This window comes from Penaeus monodon, chromosome 14, assembly GCF_015228065.2.
Source record: "Penaeus monodon isolate SGIC_2016 chromosome 14, NSTDA_Pmon_1, whole genome shotgun sequence".
In the NCBI taxonomy this organism is placed as follows: Eukaryota; Metazoa; Arthropoda; class Malacostraca; order Decapoda; family Penaeidae; genus Penaeus; species Penaeus monodon.
In genome coordinates this window covers 7,650,663-7,666,752 of record NC_051399.1, presented here as the reverse complement: position 1 = coordinate 7,666,752, position 16,090 = coordinate 7,650,663, and the positions used below count along the sequence as shown (strand labels likewise).

At 38.0% G+C, this 16,090-nt stretch overlaps 1 protein-coding gene across 1 annotated transcript in view; it reads right to left on the bottom strand.

The window, feature by feature from the left end:
• LOC119580557 (CAD protein-like) overlaps window positions 1-16,090 on the bottom strand; it is a 64,319-nt gene that overhangs the window by 11,819 nt on the left and 36,410 nt on the right. Inside the window, exons 6-9 of the mRNA XM_037928672.1 lie at window positions 15,493-15,667; window positions 15,193-15,328; window positions 14,108-14,293; window positions 13,400-13,549 (exon numbers count right to left, since the gene is read on the bottom strand). Of these exons, the coding sequence (XP_037784600.1) occupies window positions 13,400-13,549; window positions 14,108-14,293; window positions 15,193-15,328; window positions 15,493-15,667 (647 nt within the window). The remainder of the gene's footprint in view (window positions 1-13,399; window positions 13,550-14,107; window positions 14,294-15,192; window positions 15,329-15,492; window positions 15,668-16,090) is intronic.

Sequence of the window (16,090 nt, the reverse complement as noted above, 5' to 3'; positions counted from 1 at the left end):
TTTCTTTGATAACGCACACGCACACGCCGCACGCAAACGCCCAACACCACACAACAACACACACACACACACCACACACACACACACACACAACACACACACACACCCACACACACAGCACACGCACGCTAACGCGCGCACACACACACACACCACACACACACACACACACCACACACACACACACACACACCACACACACACACACCACACACACACACACACACGTGATGGTCGCTATTGTCTCGCAGAATAGATAGGCCTACTTCTTTTATCGCCGAAAGCCTATTCTCTACCGTTAACTTATTCGAGTTGCAGATTGTGGAAGATGCAACATACCAGATGGATATCAAAGCACGAAATGCATAAGATACAAGCATATATAAAGCACATATTGATAACCGTGATTGCATGACAAGATTTTAAGAGTGATGACAGCAGCGTAAAATAGGTGACAGGCACTTAACGGCAACAGCTCAAGGGTGTCCTTAGGAAGCTGAGGACTGGGCAGTCACCGGCCCTAAATGCCCCGGGGCGAGCGAAAAGGGCATGGCTACTCGTCCTTTCATCCGTAGAGGCAATCACCGTGTTTTTATGCGAGTTTGATGTAGGCCTATGTGCTAAAAAAAGCGGTGGGTTTAAATATGGATTTGCATGTTAGTTTATTATTCAGTTGTTTAATATAGATAAAAGGTTATCGACGATAATTATATACTTACCTGTCCCTCTGTAAATTAAATAATGTTTAAATATTTACTTTTCTTGCATATCAAGACATTCCTTACTGTACTGCAAACAATATACAGTAGGTGGCGATGAATAAATAAATGATGAAGATCGTTCAGTGAAAAAAAAAAAAAAAAAAAAAAAAAAAAAAAAAAAAAAAAAAAAAAAAATATATATATATATATATATATATATATATATATATATTATATATATATATATATATATATATATATATATATATATATATATAAAGGCACGACGTTGTATGAATGAGTAAATAAAGGAATAAACAGAAGAATGGATAGATTAAATAAGTAAATGAAAGAGATATTCGCTGTACAAAAAGAGCCTCAGCGCCGTGTGACCTTGACCATGTAGTCTAGTGGCCTGGTGCCGGAAGAGGGTAGCCTGCTAGTCCCCAAATGTAGCCTAAACTCCTTACATAATTTTGGGATTGTTACTGCCATTTCTTGGTTCCTGATTGTTCAACTAAAGTTCGGTGGGAGTCTGAACCAAGATGAGGAATGTTCAGAGAGAGAGAGAAAAAAAAAGGATGGGTGAACAACCTGGAGTTTTATTTTTGGTGCACTTTGCCAGCGAATAATCGATTCCTTGAATAATCAAATATTCGCATGAATTCCCACCATTTTTTAAATCCCCATTCCTACTATGCTTACACACGTCGAGTCGTTGTCGAACATATGCACATTTATCTCCCGTCCTTAACACTATAATTAAGAGGACTTTTTTCCTTGTCCTCCAGACGCCAAAATAAATGGGCAACGACTAGTTCGGGCAGTCAAGCATGCCCAAGGGAGGCGAGGCGGTCTCAGTGCTCTTTGAACACTGAGGTGAGCACAGGTTCATCCTCCCTCCTCCTCCTCCTCACCCTCCTCTTCATCCTCCTCCTCTTCCTCTCCCTCTCATCTCCTCATCCCGCGAGCCTTTGGGAGAGGCCCACCCCAAGGACACGAGGGGCCTTGTCAACCTGCCCGGGCATCGAATCAAGCGACCGGTCCATTCAAAAGTCTTTCCCACTAAGGAGGAGCGGATCCTCGCGTGTTCTGTGTGGGTAGAGGATTCCCAGGGACTTGGAAGAGAGCAGGATGTCGACGGCGACGCAGCAGCAGGCCACGCTGGTCCTGGAGGATGGGTCGTCCTTCCCGCGCTTCGTGTTGCGCCCCGTGTCCTTCGCCGGGAGGTCGGTGAGTTCATGCAGGGTTCAGTATGATTATCCATATTATTTGCATGGCTTCAGTGTAGGCCTTTTTTCACGTACATAAAAGTATGATTATATGTGTCGGTGTGCATCCAACCGCCATTGTTCATACTGTACAGAATATGCAGTACGGCAGTAACATACAGGTTCAGCCATCGCCTACTTACATTACTGAACTTGCATATATATTTTATATGTATCAGGGTACATAAATACTTGCATACACACAAACACTAACTACAAAACATTCATACATTCTTACATCAGATAATATACATACATACAGACATACATCAGTGGATATATGTACATGTGTACATGCATCAATGCATGGATACATGCATGCCTACATACATACATCCATATCCACACACACACATCCGTTGAAATACATACATTTATGGATATGTGTACGTACACCAGTGGACATGTGTACGTACACCAGAGAAACATGTGTACGTACACCAGAGGACATGTGTACATACATCAGTGGACATGTGTACGTACACCAGAGGACAGTGTACGTACATCAGAGGACAATGTGTACGTACACCAGAGGACATGTGTACGTACATCAGGGACATACTTATATATATATATATATATATATATATATATATATATACACACACACATGCATATACATACACATCCATGTATTTCTGACGAAGAAATAACCGAAACCGGACAAATACATCTCCTGTATTGTGAAGATATTCATCTCATCATACACATACACACATGCATACACATACATACATACGTACATACATACGTACTTACATACATACAACATACAACACATACATACATACATATCAATACATATACATACATACATACACATACAACACATACATACCTACACATACATACATATACATATACATGCATGCATATACGTGCATGCATATACATACATATATATATACATACATATATATACATACATACATATACATACATACATATACGAACATACACATACGTACAACACATACGTACACACATACACATACACATACACACATACGTACATACATACACACATACACACCTACACCCACACATGCATACATGCACACATAAAAACACACATACATACACAGACACATACATGCATACATACACACATACATACATGCATACTACACATACATACATACATACACACATACATACTTACATACAGACCTCTTCTCCCTCCCTTCTCCTCTCCTCTCTCCCTTCCCCTCCTCCCTTCCCTCTCCTCTCCTCTCTCTCCTCCCGTCCCCTCTCCTCTCCCCTCCTCCCTTCCCCTCCTCTCCTCCTTTCCCCCTCCTTCCCTCCCTCTCCTTCCCCTCCCTCTCCTCTCCTCTCCTTCTCCCCTCTCCTCTCCTCTCCTCTCTCCCTCTCCTCCTCCCCTCCCTCTCCTCTCCTTCCCCCTCCCCTCTCCTCTCCTCTCCTCTCCCCTCTCCTCTCCTCTCCTCCTCTCCCTCCCCGTCCCCTCTCCTCTTCTCCTCTCCTCCTTCCCCTCTCCTCTCCTTCTCTCCTCTCCTCCCTCTCTCTCCTTCCCTTCTCCTTCTCCTCTCTCTTCTTCCCTTCTCTTCCTTCTCCTTCTCTCCTCTCCTCTTCTCTCTCACCTGTCCTTTACATCACCATCACCATGCTCTCACCACCATCTTTTCCCTACAGTGTTCCAGACGGGCATGGTTGGGTACCTGAGGCCCCGACCGACCCTTCGTACTGCGGGCAAGTGCTGGTTCTCACCTACCCTTTGGTTGGCAACTACGGGGTCCCAGACACCAGCGCCGTCGATCCTATGGGACTCTCCAAGTACGATCTGTGTGTTGTAGTGTGTGTGTGTGTGTGTGTGTGGTGTGTGTGTGTGTGTGTGTGTGTGTGTGTGTGTGTGTGTGTGTGTGTGTGTGTGCGTGCGTGTGTGCGCGCGCGCGTGCGTGCGTGCGTGCGTGCGTGCGTGCGTGCGTGCGTGCGTGCGTGCGTGCGTGCGTGTAGTGTGTTTGGGGGGCGGGGGCTGATTAGGTGTGTGTTTAGTTTGTGTGTGTGTGGTGGTGTGTGTGTGCGCGCGATTTGTCTGTGTATGCACCTGTCTGTGTGCGTGTGATTTCTTTCCTGTTTCATCTGCCAGTATTTTACTAAACACAGAGTCATATTTATGTTCGTGTTTCGGATCAAAACACATCACCACTTTGCTTCGTTTCCTCAGCGAAATCCATTTTCGAAAAAAAAAAATAATAATCGCCTCTATTTGATAATAAATGATACTCATCCTTATAGATCATTGTACTGAATCGAAGTTATTGCTACAATGACGGTAATGACAACAGGGAATGACAATAATTTTACTGATGCAGAATGATTGTTATTGATATACTGCTCGTATGTTGAAGACCTCTACCGATATGTATTGGCGTTAGCAGTGGTGATGACTCTGGTGTATAGTGATGATAAGGAGAGGTATGAGATGAGTGTAGATGATGATGATGATGGTGATGATGAGGGTGATGGCGTTGAGAATGAGGATGTGGTGATGGTGAAGATGGAGGAGATGGCGAGGAAGGTGAAGATGAGAGGGAAACGTAATATTATAGATGAGAGGTGCTTATGGTGAATGAATGAAATAGTGAAGTAGGTGAATGGTGAATGAGGAGATTGTGAGGCTAGTTCTGATTATGGTGATAGTAAATGATATTAGTTAATGATGATTATCATGGTGACTGTTAATATATACAGAGGATATGATAATTTCATTGAATATTCTGGAATTGATATTAAAGCGATCATGCAAGCAGATACAAGAATATTGCCTCTTAGAATTAACCATACATTAAAACATCACAAAAAGCCTAATGTAACACTCTTTTACATCACGAAGAGCACAATGTAACCCACCCACCCTTGTACATCACGAAAGAGGGCAATGTAAACCCACCCACCCACCTGTACATCACGAAAGAGGGCAATGTAACCCACCCACTCACCTGTACATCACGAAAGAGGGCAATGTAACCACCCACCCACCTGTACATCACGAAAGAGGGCAATGAACCCACCACCCACCTGTACATCACGAAAGAGGGCAATGTAACCCACCCACTCCCTGTACATCAAAAAATAGCAATGTAACCCACCCACCCTTGTACATTAGGTAACCCACCTCCTGTACATCACATCGAAATAGCACAGTGTAACCCAGCCACCCACCTGTACATCACGAAATAGCACAGGTAACCCAGCCACCCACCTATACAATGCGAAAGAGCGCAATGTCACCCACCCACCCTTTGTACATCACGAAAGAGGGCAATGTAAACCCACCCACTCCCTGTACATCAAAAAATAGCAATGTAACCCACCCACCTCTTTACATTAGGTACCCACCTCCTGTACATCGCGAAAGAGCGCAATGTCACCCACCCCCGTACTTCCAGTGGTTGGAGAGCAGCAAGATCTGGGCAGGAGGGTTGGTCGTGGGCGAGGTGTGCGGCGAGCCCTCCCACTGGTCCTCCGTCAGCACCCTCCACCAGTGGCTCCTCGGCGAAGGCGTGCCCGGAATCCATGGCATCGATACCCGCTCGCTCACCAAGAAGTAAGGCCGCGGGCCTTTTCTTTTTCATTTTTTTTTCTTCTTTTTCTTCTATTTTTTTCTTCTACTTCTTTTCTTCTTCTTATTTTCTTCTATTTTCTTCTCTTCTTTTTTTCCTCTTTTTCTCCTCTTCTTCATAATCTTCCTTTTTCTCTTTCTCCTTATAGTCTCCTACACCACCACCACGTCATCATCATCATCACATCGTCATTATCATCGTCATTATCATCATCGTCGTCGTCGTCGTTGTCATCGTCGTCGTTGTCATCGTCGTCATTGTCATCGTCATCATTGTCATCGTTATCATCATCATCATCATCGTCGCCGTCATCGTCGTCATCGCCGTCAGTGATGATGAACCGTCAGTCATGATCATAACTATAACTGACATTATCATCGTCGATCTATATTTTTTTTATAGGTATTATAATTATCATTATCAGCTTTAGAAAGGCGATTGAAATATTGCCATTACTGTTGACATAGTTTGATAATTATCGCCATTACCTTTGATTAATTATAATCATCAGTAATACTGTAATTCTGATTATAGCACCATTCTCGTCATTATTACCGCATTACTCTGCAGGATTCGTGAGCATGGATCCTTGCTTGGGAAAATCGTGGTCGAAGGAGGAGAAGATCCTCCTCTCTCGGATCCCAATAAAGTGAATCTGTGGACCGGGTTTCCAAAAGGTAAGTGGTACTGGATGCGAGAGTTCCGTCTGTGGTGTTGGGAAGCACGAGAGAGCTGCAGGACTGACAGTTATATAGGAGAATATTATTGGGAGGTTTTGTTTTCAGTCCAGATTCCTAACTTCCTCAAACTCGAGCCCCCCTGACTCGAGCCCCCTGACTCGAGTCCCCCCTGACTCGAGCCCCCTGATCGAGCCCCCCTGACTCGAGCCCCCTGACTCGAGCCCCCTGATCGAGCCCCCCTGATTCGAGCCCCCCTGATCGAGCCCCCTGACTCGAGCCCCCCCCCCCGACTCGAGCCCCCCCCCCGACTCGAGCCCCCTGATTCGAGCCCCCCCCTGACTCGAGCCCTCTTCCCTCTTCTTCCACTAGTTGTAATCCGGGTGATCTGGAATGAGCTTTCGTATTCTTAATGACACGTAGGGTAGTACATGCTTGGTGCGCTTTATCCTTGGTAAGGAACAACTCAAAACGTATAAAAATAACTTTCTGCAACCATGAAGGTTTAGATTGAAAAAAAGGTTTTGAGGACTGATTTGCGTCTGTTTCTTTAAATATAAGGGTTAAATTGAGCAATAGTTAAAAAAAAGTAAATAAGGGTTGAAAAATATAGTCATACGTATCTGGGACGTCGTTGAGTGTGAATTTTTCAGTGTTGATTTTCTCAAATGCATTAATGTTGCATTTCATTTCCGTAACACATTAGGATTCAAATCATTTGTACAAAACATACAGTTGATGGCCTTGTAGGCTCCGCTGACAGAAATAACAGGATCACCATTAAAACATCATAAGTAGTCATTTGAAGGTTTGAGCAGAGTGAAAAGTACTTCGAAAGTTGCAGTATGATTAAAAAAAAACTTATTTTACAGAACGCTTTAGACTCTCTTAATTTCCAGTTCGACTCCTACAACGCTCTAGACCTTTTTAACCCGATCGCCTTTTCACAGGAACCGCGCGTGTATAATCCTGAAGGCGACGTGAGAATAATGGCGTCGACTGCGGGCTGAAATACAACCAGATCCGCTGCCTGGTCAAGCGCGGGGCAAAGGTGACGCTGGTGCCGGTGGAATCACGTCCTGGACCCGGCTCAGTATGATGGCCTCTCTCAGCAATGGACCGGGTATTTGCCAGAGAGAGAGATTTTGCGACCATTTCTCGTTTTGTGGTTCGAGTGATGTATGGGATTAGCACGAGATATTTCTTCCTTCCATTTTTTTTTCTCTCGGTAACAAGTTTTAAGATACGAAAGGGAATAATGTGGCATTCACTCTCCCACACAGGTGATCCGCAGATGTGCAAGCAGACTGTGGAACAGCTGCGGTCTGTTCTGGCGTCAGGCACAAAGCCCATATTTGGCATCTGTCTGGGGCATCAGCTGCTGTCTGTTGCGGCTGGATGCTCCACCTACAAGATGAAGTGAGTTCTTGCTAAGGATGTGGTTGTGATTTCTTCTTCTCCTCCTCTATTCCACTTCTCCATCTCCTCCTCCTCCTCATTCCACTTCTCCATCTCCTCCTCTCCTCATTCACTTCTCCATCTCTCCTCCTCCTCATTCCACTTCTCCATCTCCTCCTCCTCCTCCATCTTTTTTCATCTCATCACCCCTTCCTTTTTTTTCTTCTTCCTTCTTCTCTTCTCTCTGCTTTCTCTTCCTTCCTTCTTCCTCCTTCTTCTTTCCTTTTCCTTTCCTCCTTTCTTCCTTCCTTCTTTCCTTCCTTATTCTTCCTTCTCTTCCTTCTTCCTCTTCTCTTCTTTCCTTCCTTCCTACCTCTTCCTTCTTTCCTACCTCTTCTTCTTCCTTCCTACCCTTCTTCTTCCTTCCTACCCTCCTTTCCTTCCTACCCTCCCTTCCCTTCCTCTCCTTCCCTTCCCTTCCTACCCTCCCTTCCTTCTTTCCTTCCTTCTTCCTTCCTACCTTCCTTCTACCTACCTACCTTCCTTCCTTCCTTCCTTCCTCCTTCCTTCCTTCCTTCCTTCCTTCCTTGTCTTCCTCCTCCATCTCTTTCTCTTCGCCCTCTCTCCATCAATCTAAATTAAGGCTCTATATATTTTTCATTGTTATAATTTATAATATCAATGAATGTATATACCTATGAATGCAGAGTACACAACGTATTGTAATAGGCTAAGTTAGTAATAAAAATCGTTTTTTTTATACAGTATATAAAATGACCTTGCCATTTCAGCCGCCACCTCCCTTCTCTGCGTGTTTCTAAACAGCTTATCACATCTGCAGATACGGAAACGCGGACACAACCAACCGTGCGTGCATGAGGGGACAGGGCGTGCTTCATCACGTCTCAGAATCACGGGTTCGCTGTGGACGCCGCCTCCCCCCCAGAGTGGGCTCCTCTGTTCACCAACAAGAACGACAACCCAACGAGGGCATTGTTCATCGTACTCTTCCGTTCTTCAGTTTGTCACGTCTTGGGTGTCTTCAGGGGTTGAAAAAGGAGTATTCTGTTAGTTTTGAGGGGGTGAAATGTGTGATTACTGTTTATATATCGCTATTTTTATAATATAATTGTGTTATGATAATCTAACTTTATTCATTTATTTTGAATATTTAGGTTAGCGATCTTTTTAAATAAAAGAAGGCCTTTCCCTTTTTGCAAATGAAAGGGGTATTATAATGTACAATTGCAAATCTTTGGAAATGTTTTTTAGTTAGACGGGGTTTTTGGCCCCCGTGTCAACCAAAAAAGGGTTGTGCGCCCGTTTTTCAACCCAAAATAGGTTATTTTCAACTAAGAGGTTTATTCGATCTTTTGAAAGTAAAAGGGGTTTTTTTTGATCTTTGTCAAAATAAAAAAAGGGTTTTTATTCGACCTTTTGTCAACGTAAAGGGTTTTTTTCGATCCTTGTCAACGTAAAAGGGGTTTTTAAAGCCCTGTTGGAACGAAAAGGGGGGTTTTTTACGCCCCTGTGCAACCTAAAAGGGGGTTTTATCGCCCCTTGTAACCTAAAAAGAGGGCCCCCCCTTCTAGCGTAAATCCCCCCAGAGCAGCGCGGGTCCGGAGGACTTGGAAACCCTCTTTGACTGTTTTTTCCCACCGGGCGGCAGAGCGGAGAGGGGTGACCAGGGAGAAATGGGGAAAGCCCAAATACACAACAGTCATTGCACACGTCGTTCGTAAAGTTTTTAGACTTTGAGATTGTTTGGGTTTTAGTAATTTTTTTGGGGGAAAGAGGCTGTTCAATTTTTTTTTTTTTTTTATGAAATGGTGCTTGGGTAGGGGCCGCAACGGAAAGAGTAGAGGACAGTGATTTAAAATAAGAAATAAAAAAAAAAAAGAAAAAAAGAAAGGAAAAAGGGAGAAAAAATGGGGGAAGAGATAAAGAGGGAAGAGAGAGGAGAAAAGGGAAAAGAAAGAAAGGGAGATAAAGGAAAAAGGGGAAAGAAAGAGAAAAGAAAGGGAAAGAGGAAGGAAAAAAAGGGAAAAAAAGAGGAGGGCGAAAAAGGAGAGGGAAGAGAGAGGGGGGGGAGAAGGAATAAAAGGAGAAGGGCGAGAGAAGGAGAAAGAAAAAAGGGGGAAAAAAGGGAAAAAGAGGGAAAAAGGGAAAGAGAGGGGAAAAAGGGAAAGAGGGGGAGAAAAGAGGGAAGAAGAGGGAAAGGGAAGGAGAGAAAAGGGGGGGGAAAAGGAAGAAATAGGGAGAGAAAAGGGGAAAGAGGGATAAAAGGAGAGGATAAAATAAAAAAGGGAGAGAAAGGAAAGAAGAAAAGAGGAAAGAAGAGAAAGGGAGAAGAGAAAAAAGGGGAAAATAGGGGAGAAGAGGGAAAAAGGAAGAAAGGAATAAAAAAGAGAAAGAGAAGGGGGAAAAGGGGGAAAAGGGAAGAAAAGGACAAAAGGGGCAAAAGGACAAAAAAGGGACAAGATAGACAAAAGGTACAGAAGAGGACAAGAAGGACAGAAAGGACAGAGGGGAAAGAGACAGAGAAGGGAAAAGAGAAAAGAGGGCAGAAGGGAAAGAGAAAGAGAGGAGGGAAAGGAGGTAAAAGAGGGACAGAAGATAATAAAGGGAAGAAAGGGGGGAAAAAGGGAAGAAGAAAGAGAGAGGGGGAGGGGAGGGAAGGGAAGGAGAGAAGAGGGGGAGGGAAGGGAGAGGGGAGGGAATAGGAAAAAAGGGAAGGGGAAGGAATAGAGGAGAAAGGGGGAAAAGATAAGAAGAGAAGAGGGAAGAAAATAGTGGGAGATGGGGAGAGGGGGAAAGGGGAGAAATAAAGGAAGATTATGAGAATAGAAAAAAAAAATAAGAGAGAAAAAAAAGGGAAAGAAAATAGAAAAAAGAGAATAAGAAAAAAAGAAAAGAAGAAAGAAAAAAAAAAAGAAAAAAGTAAAAAAATTATAAAGAAAAATAGAAATTTTAAAAAATAATTTTAAAGAGGGGAGGAAAAAGGGAAATTAAAAAAGAAAAAGAGAAAAAAAAGAAAGAAAAGGAAGAAAAAGAAATTAAAAAATTTAAGGGAAAAAAGGAAGGATAAAAAAATAAAAAATAAATAAAAAAAAATATTTATAAAAAAAAAAAAAAAAATAATAAAAAAAAAGGAAATATAGATAAAAAAATAAAAAGAGAAAAAAAAGAATAAGAAGAATAAGAAAAAGGGGTTTAAAAAAAGAAAAAAAAAAATAAAAATATAAATAAAGAGAAAGATAAATAAAAGATAAAAAAGAAAGAGATAGTAAAAGATAAAATAGAAAAGAAATAAAGAATAAAATAAAAATAAAATATAAAAATAGGAAAAGAAAGAAAAAAAAAAGTCGAAATTAATAAAAAAAAATAAATAAAATAAAAAAAAGATTATTAGAAGAGAATTTATTAAAAAAGAAAAGGGAAAAAAATATAGAAAATAAAAGAAGAAGAAGAATGAGAAGAGAGGGAAAAAAGGAATAGGAGAAGAAAAAAAAAGGGGGAAAAATAGAAGAGAAATAATGGAAAAAATAAAGGGAAAAATTAAAAAAAAAATAGAAAAAAAAAAAAAAGAAAATAAGGGAATATATATTAAAAGGGATATATAGAATTATAAAATAAAGAAAAAAAATAGATAAAAAAAAGATATTGAGTTTTTTTTTTAAATAAAGGGGAAAAAAAAATTTTAAAAAAAAAAGATAAAAAAAAAATAAAAAAAATTAAAAAATAAATAAAAATTTTAAAAAGAAAAAATAATTAAAAAAAAAAAATTAAATAAATAATATAGGAAATAATATTTTAAAAAAGAATATAGTAAATTTTTTTTTTTTTTTTTTTTTTTAAAAAATAATAAAATATATAAATAAAAATATAAAAAATTTTAAATAGAATATAATAAATAAAATAATATATATATATAAAGAAATATATATTATTAAAATTTTATATTAAGATTTTTATAAATAAGGGGTTTTTAATTAAAAATAATAATATAATATATAATTTTTAAAAAAAAATTATTATAGAAATATAAATATATATTATTTAATAAAAAAAATATATTATAATTAAAAATAATTTTTTTTATAAAATATATATTATTTAAAATTTTTTAGATATTATTATAATATTTAAAAATATAGTAATAAATATTTTAAAATTAAATAATAAAAATAAAAAAAAATAAAAATAAAATATAAAAAATTATATAAAAAAGTAAAAAAATATAAAAATTTAAAAGATATATTAATATAAAATTATTAAAATAAAAAAATAAAAAAAAAAAAAATAAATAATTAAAAATATATATATTATATAATTAAAAATTTTTTAATAATATAATAAAATATATATATAAAAATAAAATATTTTTTTATTTTAGAATATATTATATATTAAAAAAAAGAATATAAAAAAGAAAAATAGAATAATATGAAAATATAAAATGTATGTATATAAAAATAATAAAATTAATAAAAATATATTAAATTAAAAGAAAATATAATTAAAATAAATTTTAAATTTTAAAAAAATATTTTAAATTATTAAAAAAATTAAAATAATTAAAAATTAATAAAATTTTAAAAAATAATATAAAAATTAATAAAAATTATATATAAAAATAAAAATAAATATAAAAAAAATATAAAAATTAAAAATATATAAATTATATATTATATATTTTAAAAATTATTAAATAGATTTAAATATAAATAAAATTTTTTTTAATTTTATAAATATAATATAAAAAAATATAAATATATAAAAAAATATATTAAATATATATTAAATATTATTAAATATATTAAATATAGTAAAAATATATTAAAATTATTAAAAAAATTTTTTAAAAATAAAATAATAAAAATATAAAATATAATAAAATAAATTTTAAAAATATTAAAAAAAATAAAAATTTTAAAATTTTTAAAAAAAAAATTTTAAAAAAAAAAAATAATAAAAATTTTTTAAAAAAGATCAAAAAAAATTTTTTGAAAAAAAAAATAAAAATTTTAAGTTTAAAAAAAAAAAAAAAAAAAAAATTTTTAAAAAAACTAAAAAATTAAAAAATTAAATAAAATTTTAAAAAAAATTTTTTTAAATTTCCCCCTTAAAAATTAAAAAGGGAAGGTTTGGAAAAATAAAAAACCCCTTTTTCAAAATAAAAATTTAATAAAAAAAGATTTAAAAAAAATTTTTTTTAAATTATAAAATTATTAAAAAAAAATAAATTAAAAAAAAAATAAAAAAAAAAACCCCTTTTTTTTAAAAAAAACCCATTTTAAAAAAAAAACACCCCCCAAAAAGGGGAAAAAAAACCCAAAAAAATTTTTTAAAAAAAAAAAAAACCCCCGGAAAAAAACCCAAAAAAAACAAAAAAAAAAAACCCAAAAATTTTAAAAGGTTTTTGTTTCCCCCCCCCCCCCCCCCCCCCCTTTTTTTTTTTTTTTTTTTTTTGTTTTTTTTTTTTTTTGGGGGGGGGGGGTAAAAAAAAAAAAAAAGAAAAAAAATCTATTATAATATATACATATATATATATATATATATATATATATATATATATATATATATACATGTATATATATAAAATCACTGCTCTCTCATACATCTATTACAGTATGCGGCACCTACAATCCAAGCACTCATTCAATGAAAAAAAAAATTGAAACAAGCACTCATTCACCCAGAAAAATAATACTGAAACAAACAAACAATCAATAACAAGAAGATACTGAAACAATTATAACGAAACGAACGTGTAAGCCAGATGACTGTTGATGATACTTGGCATATCCCAGTTCTCCCTGGTCACGCCTCGTCCGCTCTGCCGCGCCAGGTCGAGAAACAGGTCGAAGAGGGATTCCAAGTCCTCCGGACCCGCCGCATGCTCTGGATGGAACTGGACGCTGCAGAAAGGGATGGCCTCGTTTAGGTTGACAAAAGGGGCGTATAAAACCCACTTTTAGGTTGACAACAGGGGCGTATAAAACCCTCTTTTACGTTGCCAACAGGGGCGTATAAAACCCTCTTTTACGTTGACAAAAGGATCGAATAAAACCCTCTTTTACGTTGACAAAAGGATCGAATAAAACCCTCTTTTACGTTGACAATAAACCTATTTTAGGTTGACAACAGGAGCGCACAAACCCTCTTTTAGGTTGACAACAGGTGACCATAAAACCCACGTACTGAACTACAAAACAGTTCAACAGATTTGCAAATATGTATCATTATAAATACACCTATCATGTTGCAAAAAGGAAGGCCTCTTTTATGTTAACAAGATCGCATAAACCTCAAGTATTCAACAACTAAAATGAATAAAAGTTAGCATTATCATAAACACAATTATCATATTATAAAATAGCGATATATAAAACAGTAATCACACATTTCACCCCCTCAAAAACTAACAGAATACTCCTTTTTCAACCCCTGAAGACACCCCAAGACGTGACCAAAACCTGAAGAACGGAAGAGTACGATGAACAATGCCCTCGTTGGAGTTGTCGTTCTTGTTGGTGAACAGAGGAGCCCACTCCTGGGGGAGGGAGGCGGCGTCCACAGCGAACCCGTGATTCTGAGACGTGATGAAGCAACGCCCTGTCCCCTCATGCACGCACGGTTGGTTGTGTCCGCGGTTTCCGTATCTGCAGATGTGATAAGGCTGTTTAGAAACACGCAGAGAAGGGAGGTGGGCGGCTGAAATTGGCAAGGTCATTTATATACTGTATAAAAAAAAACGATTTTTATTACTAACTTAGCCTATTACAAATACGTTGTGATACTCTGCAATTCATAGGTATATACATTCATTGATATTATACATTATAACAATGAAAAATATATAGAGCATTAATTTAGATTTGATGGAGAGAGGGGCGAAGAGAAAGAGATGGAGGAGGAAGACAAGGAAGGAAGGAAGGAAGGAAGGAAGGAAGGAAGGAAGGAAGGAAGGAAGGTAGGTAGGAAGGAAGGTAGGAAGGAAAGAAGGAAGTAAAGAAGGAAGGAAAGAAGGAAGGAAAGAAGGAAGGAAAGAAGGAAGGAAAGAAGGAAGGAAAGGAAAGAAGGAAGGAAAGAAGGAAGGGAGGGTAGGAAGGGAAGGGAAGGGAGGGAAGGGAAGGGAAGGGAAGGGAAGAGAGGAGGGTAGGAAGGAAGGAAGGAAGGAAGGAAGGAGGGTAGGAAGGAAGGAAGGAGGGTAGGAAGGAAGGAAGGAGGGTAGGAAGGAAGGAAAGAAGGAAAGAAGGAAGGAAGGAAAGAAGGAAGGAAGGAAGGAAGGAAAGGAAGGAAAGAAGGAAGGAAAGAAGGAAGGAAGGAAAGAAAGAAGGAAGAGAAAGCAGAGAAGGAAGAGAAGAAGGGAAGAAAGAAAAAAAAGGAAAAGGGGGTGAATGAGATGAAGAAAAAGATGGAGGAGGAGGAGGAGATGGAGAAGTGGAATGAGGAGGAGGAGGAGATGGAGAAGTGGAATGAGGAGGAGGAGGAGATGGAGAAGTGGAATGAGAAGGAGGAGAAGAAGAAATCACAAACCACATCCTTAGCAAGAACTCACTTCATCTTGTAGGTGGAGCATCCAGCCGCAACAGACAGCAGCTGATGCCCCAGACAGATGCCAAATATGGGCTTTGTGCCTGACGCCAGAACAGACCGCAGCTGTTCCACAGTCTGCTTGCACATCTGCGGATCACCTGTGTGGGAGAGTGAATGCCACATTATTCCCTTTCGTAATCTTAAAACTTGTTACCGAGAGAAAAAAAAATGGAAGGAAAGAAATATCTCGTGCTAATCCCATACATCACTCGAACCACAAAAACGAGAAAATGGTCGCAAAATCTCTCTCTCTGGCAAATACCCGGTCCATTGCTGAGGAAGAGGCCATCATACTGAGCCGGGTCCAGGACGTGATTCCACGGCACCAGCGTCACCTTTGCCCCGCGCTTGACCAGGCAGCGGATCTGGTTGTATTTCAGCCCGCAGTCGACGGCCATTATTCTCACGTCGCCTTCAGGATTATACACGCGCGGTTCCTGTGAAAAGGGCGATCGGGTTAAAAAGGTTCTAGAGCGTTGTAGGAGTCGAACTGGAAATTAAGAGAGTCTAAAAGCGTTCTGTAAAATAAGTTTTTTTTTTAATCATAACTGCAACTTTCGAAGTACTTTTCACTCTGCTCAAACCTTTCAAATGACTACTTATGATGTTTTAATGGTGATCCTGTTATTTCTGTCAGCGGAGCCTACAAGGCCATCAACTGTATGTTTGTACAAATGATTTGAATCCTAATGTTGTTACGGAAATGAAATGCAACATTAATGCATTTGAGAAAATCAACACTGAAAAATTCAAAATCAAAGACGTCCCAGATACGTATGAATATATTTTTCAACCCTTATTTACTTTTTTTTAAACTATTGCTCAATTTAACCCTTATATTTAAAAGAAACAGACGCAAA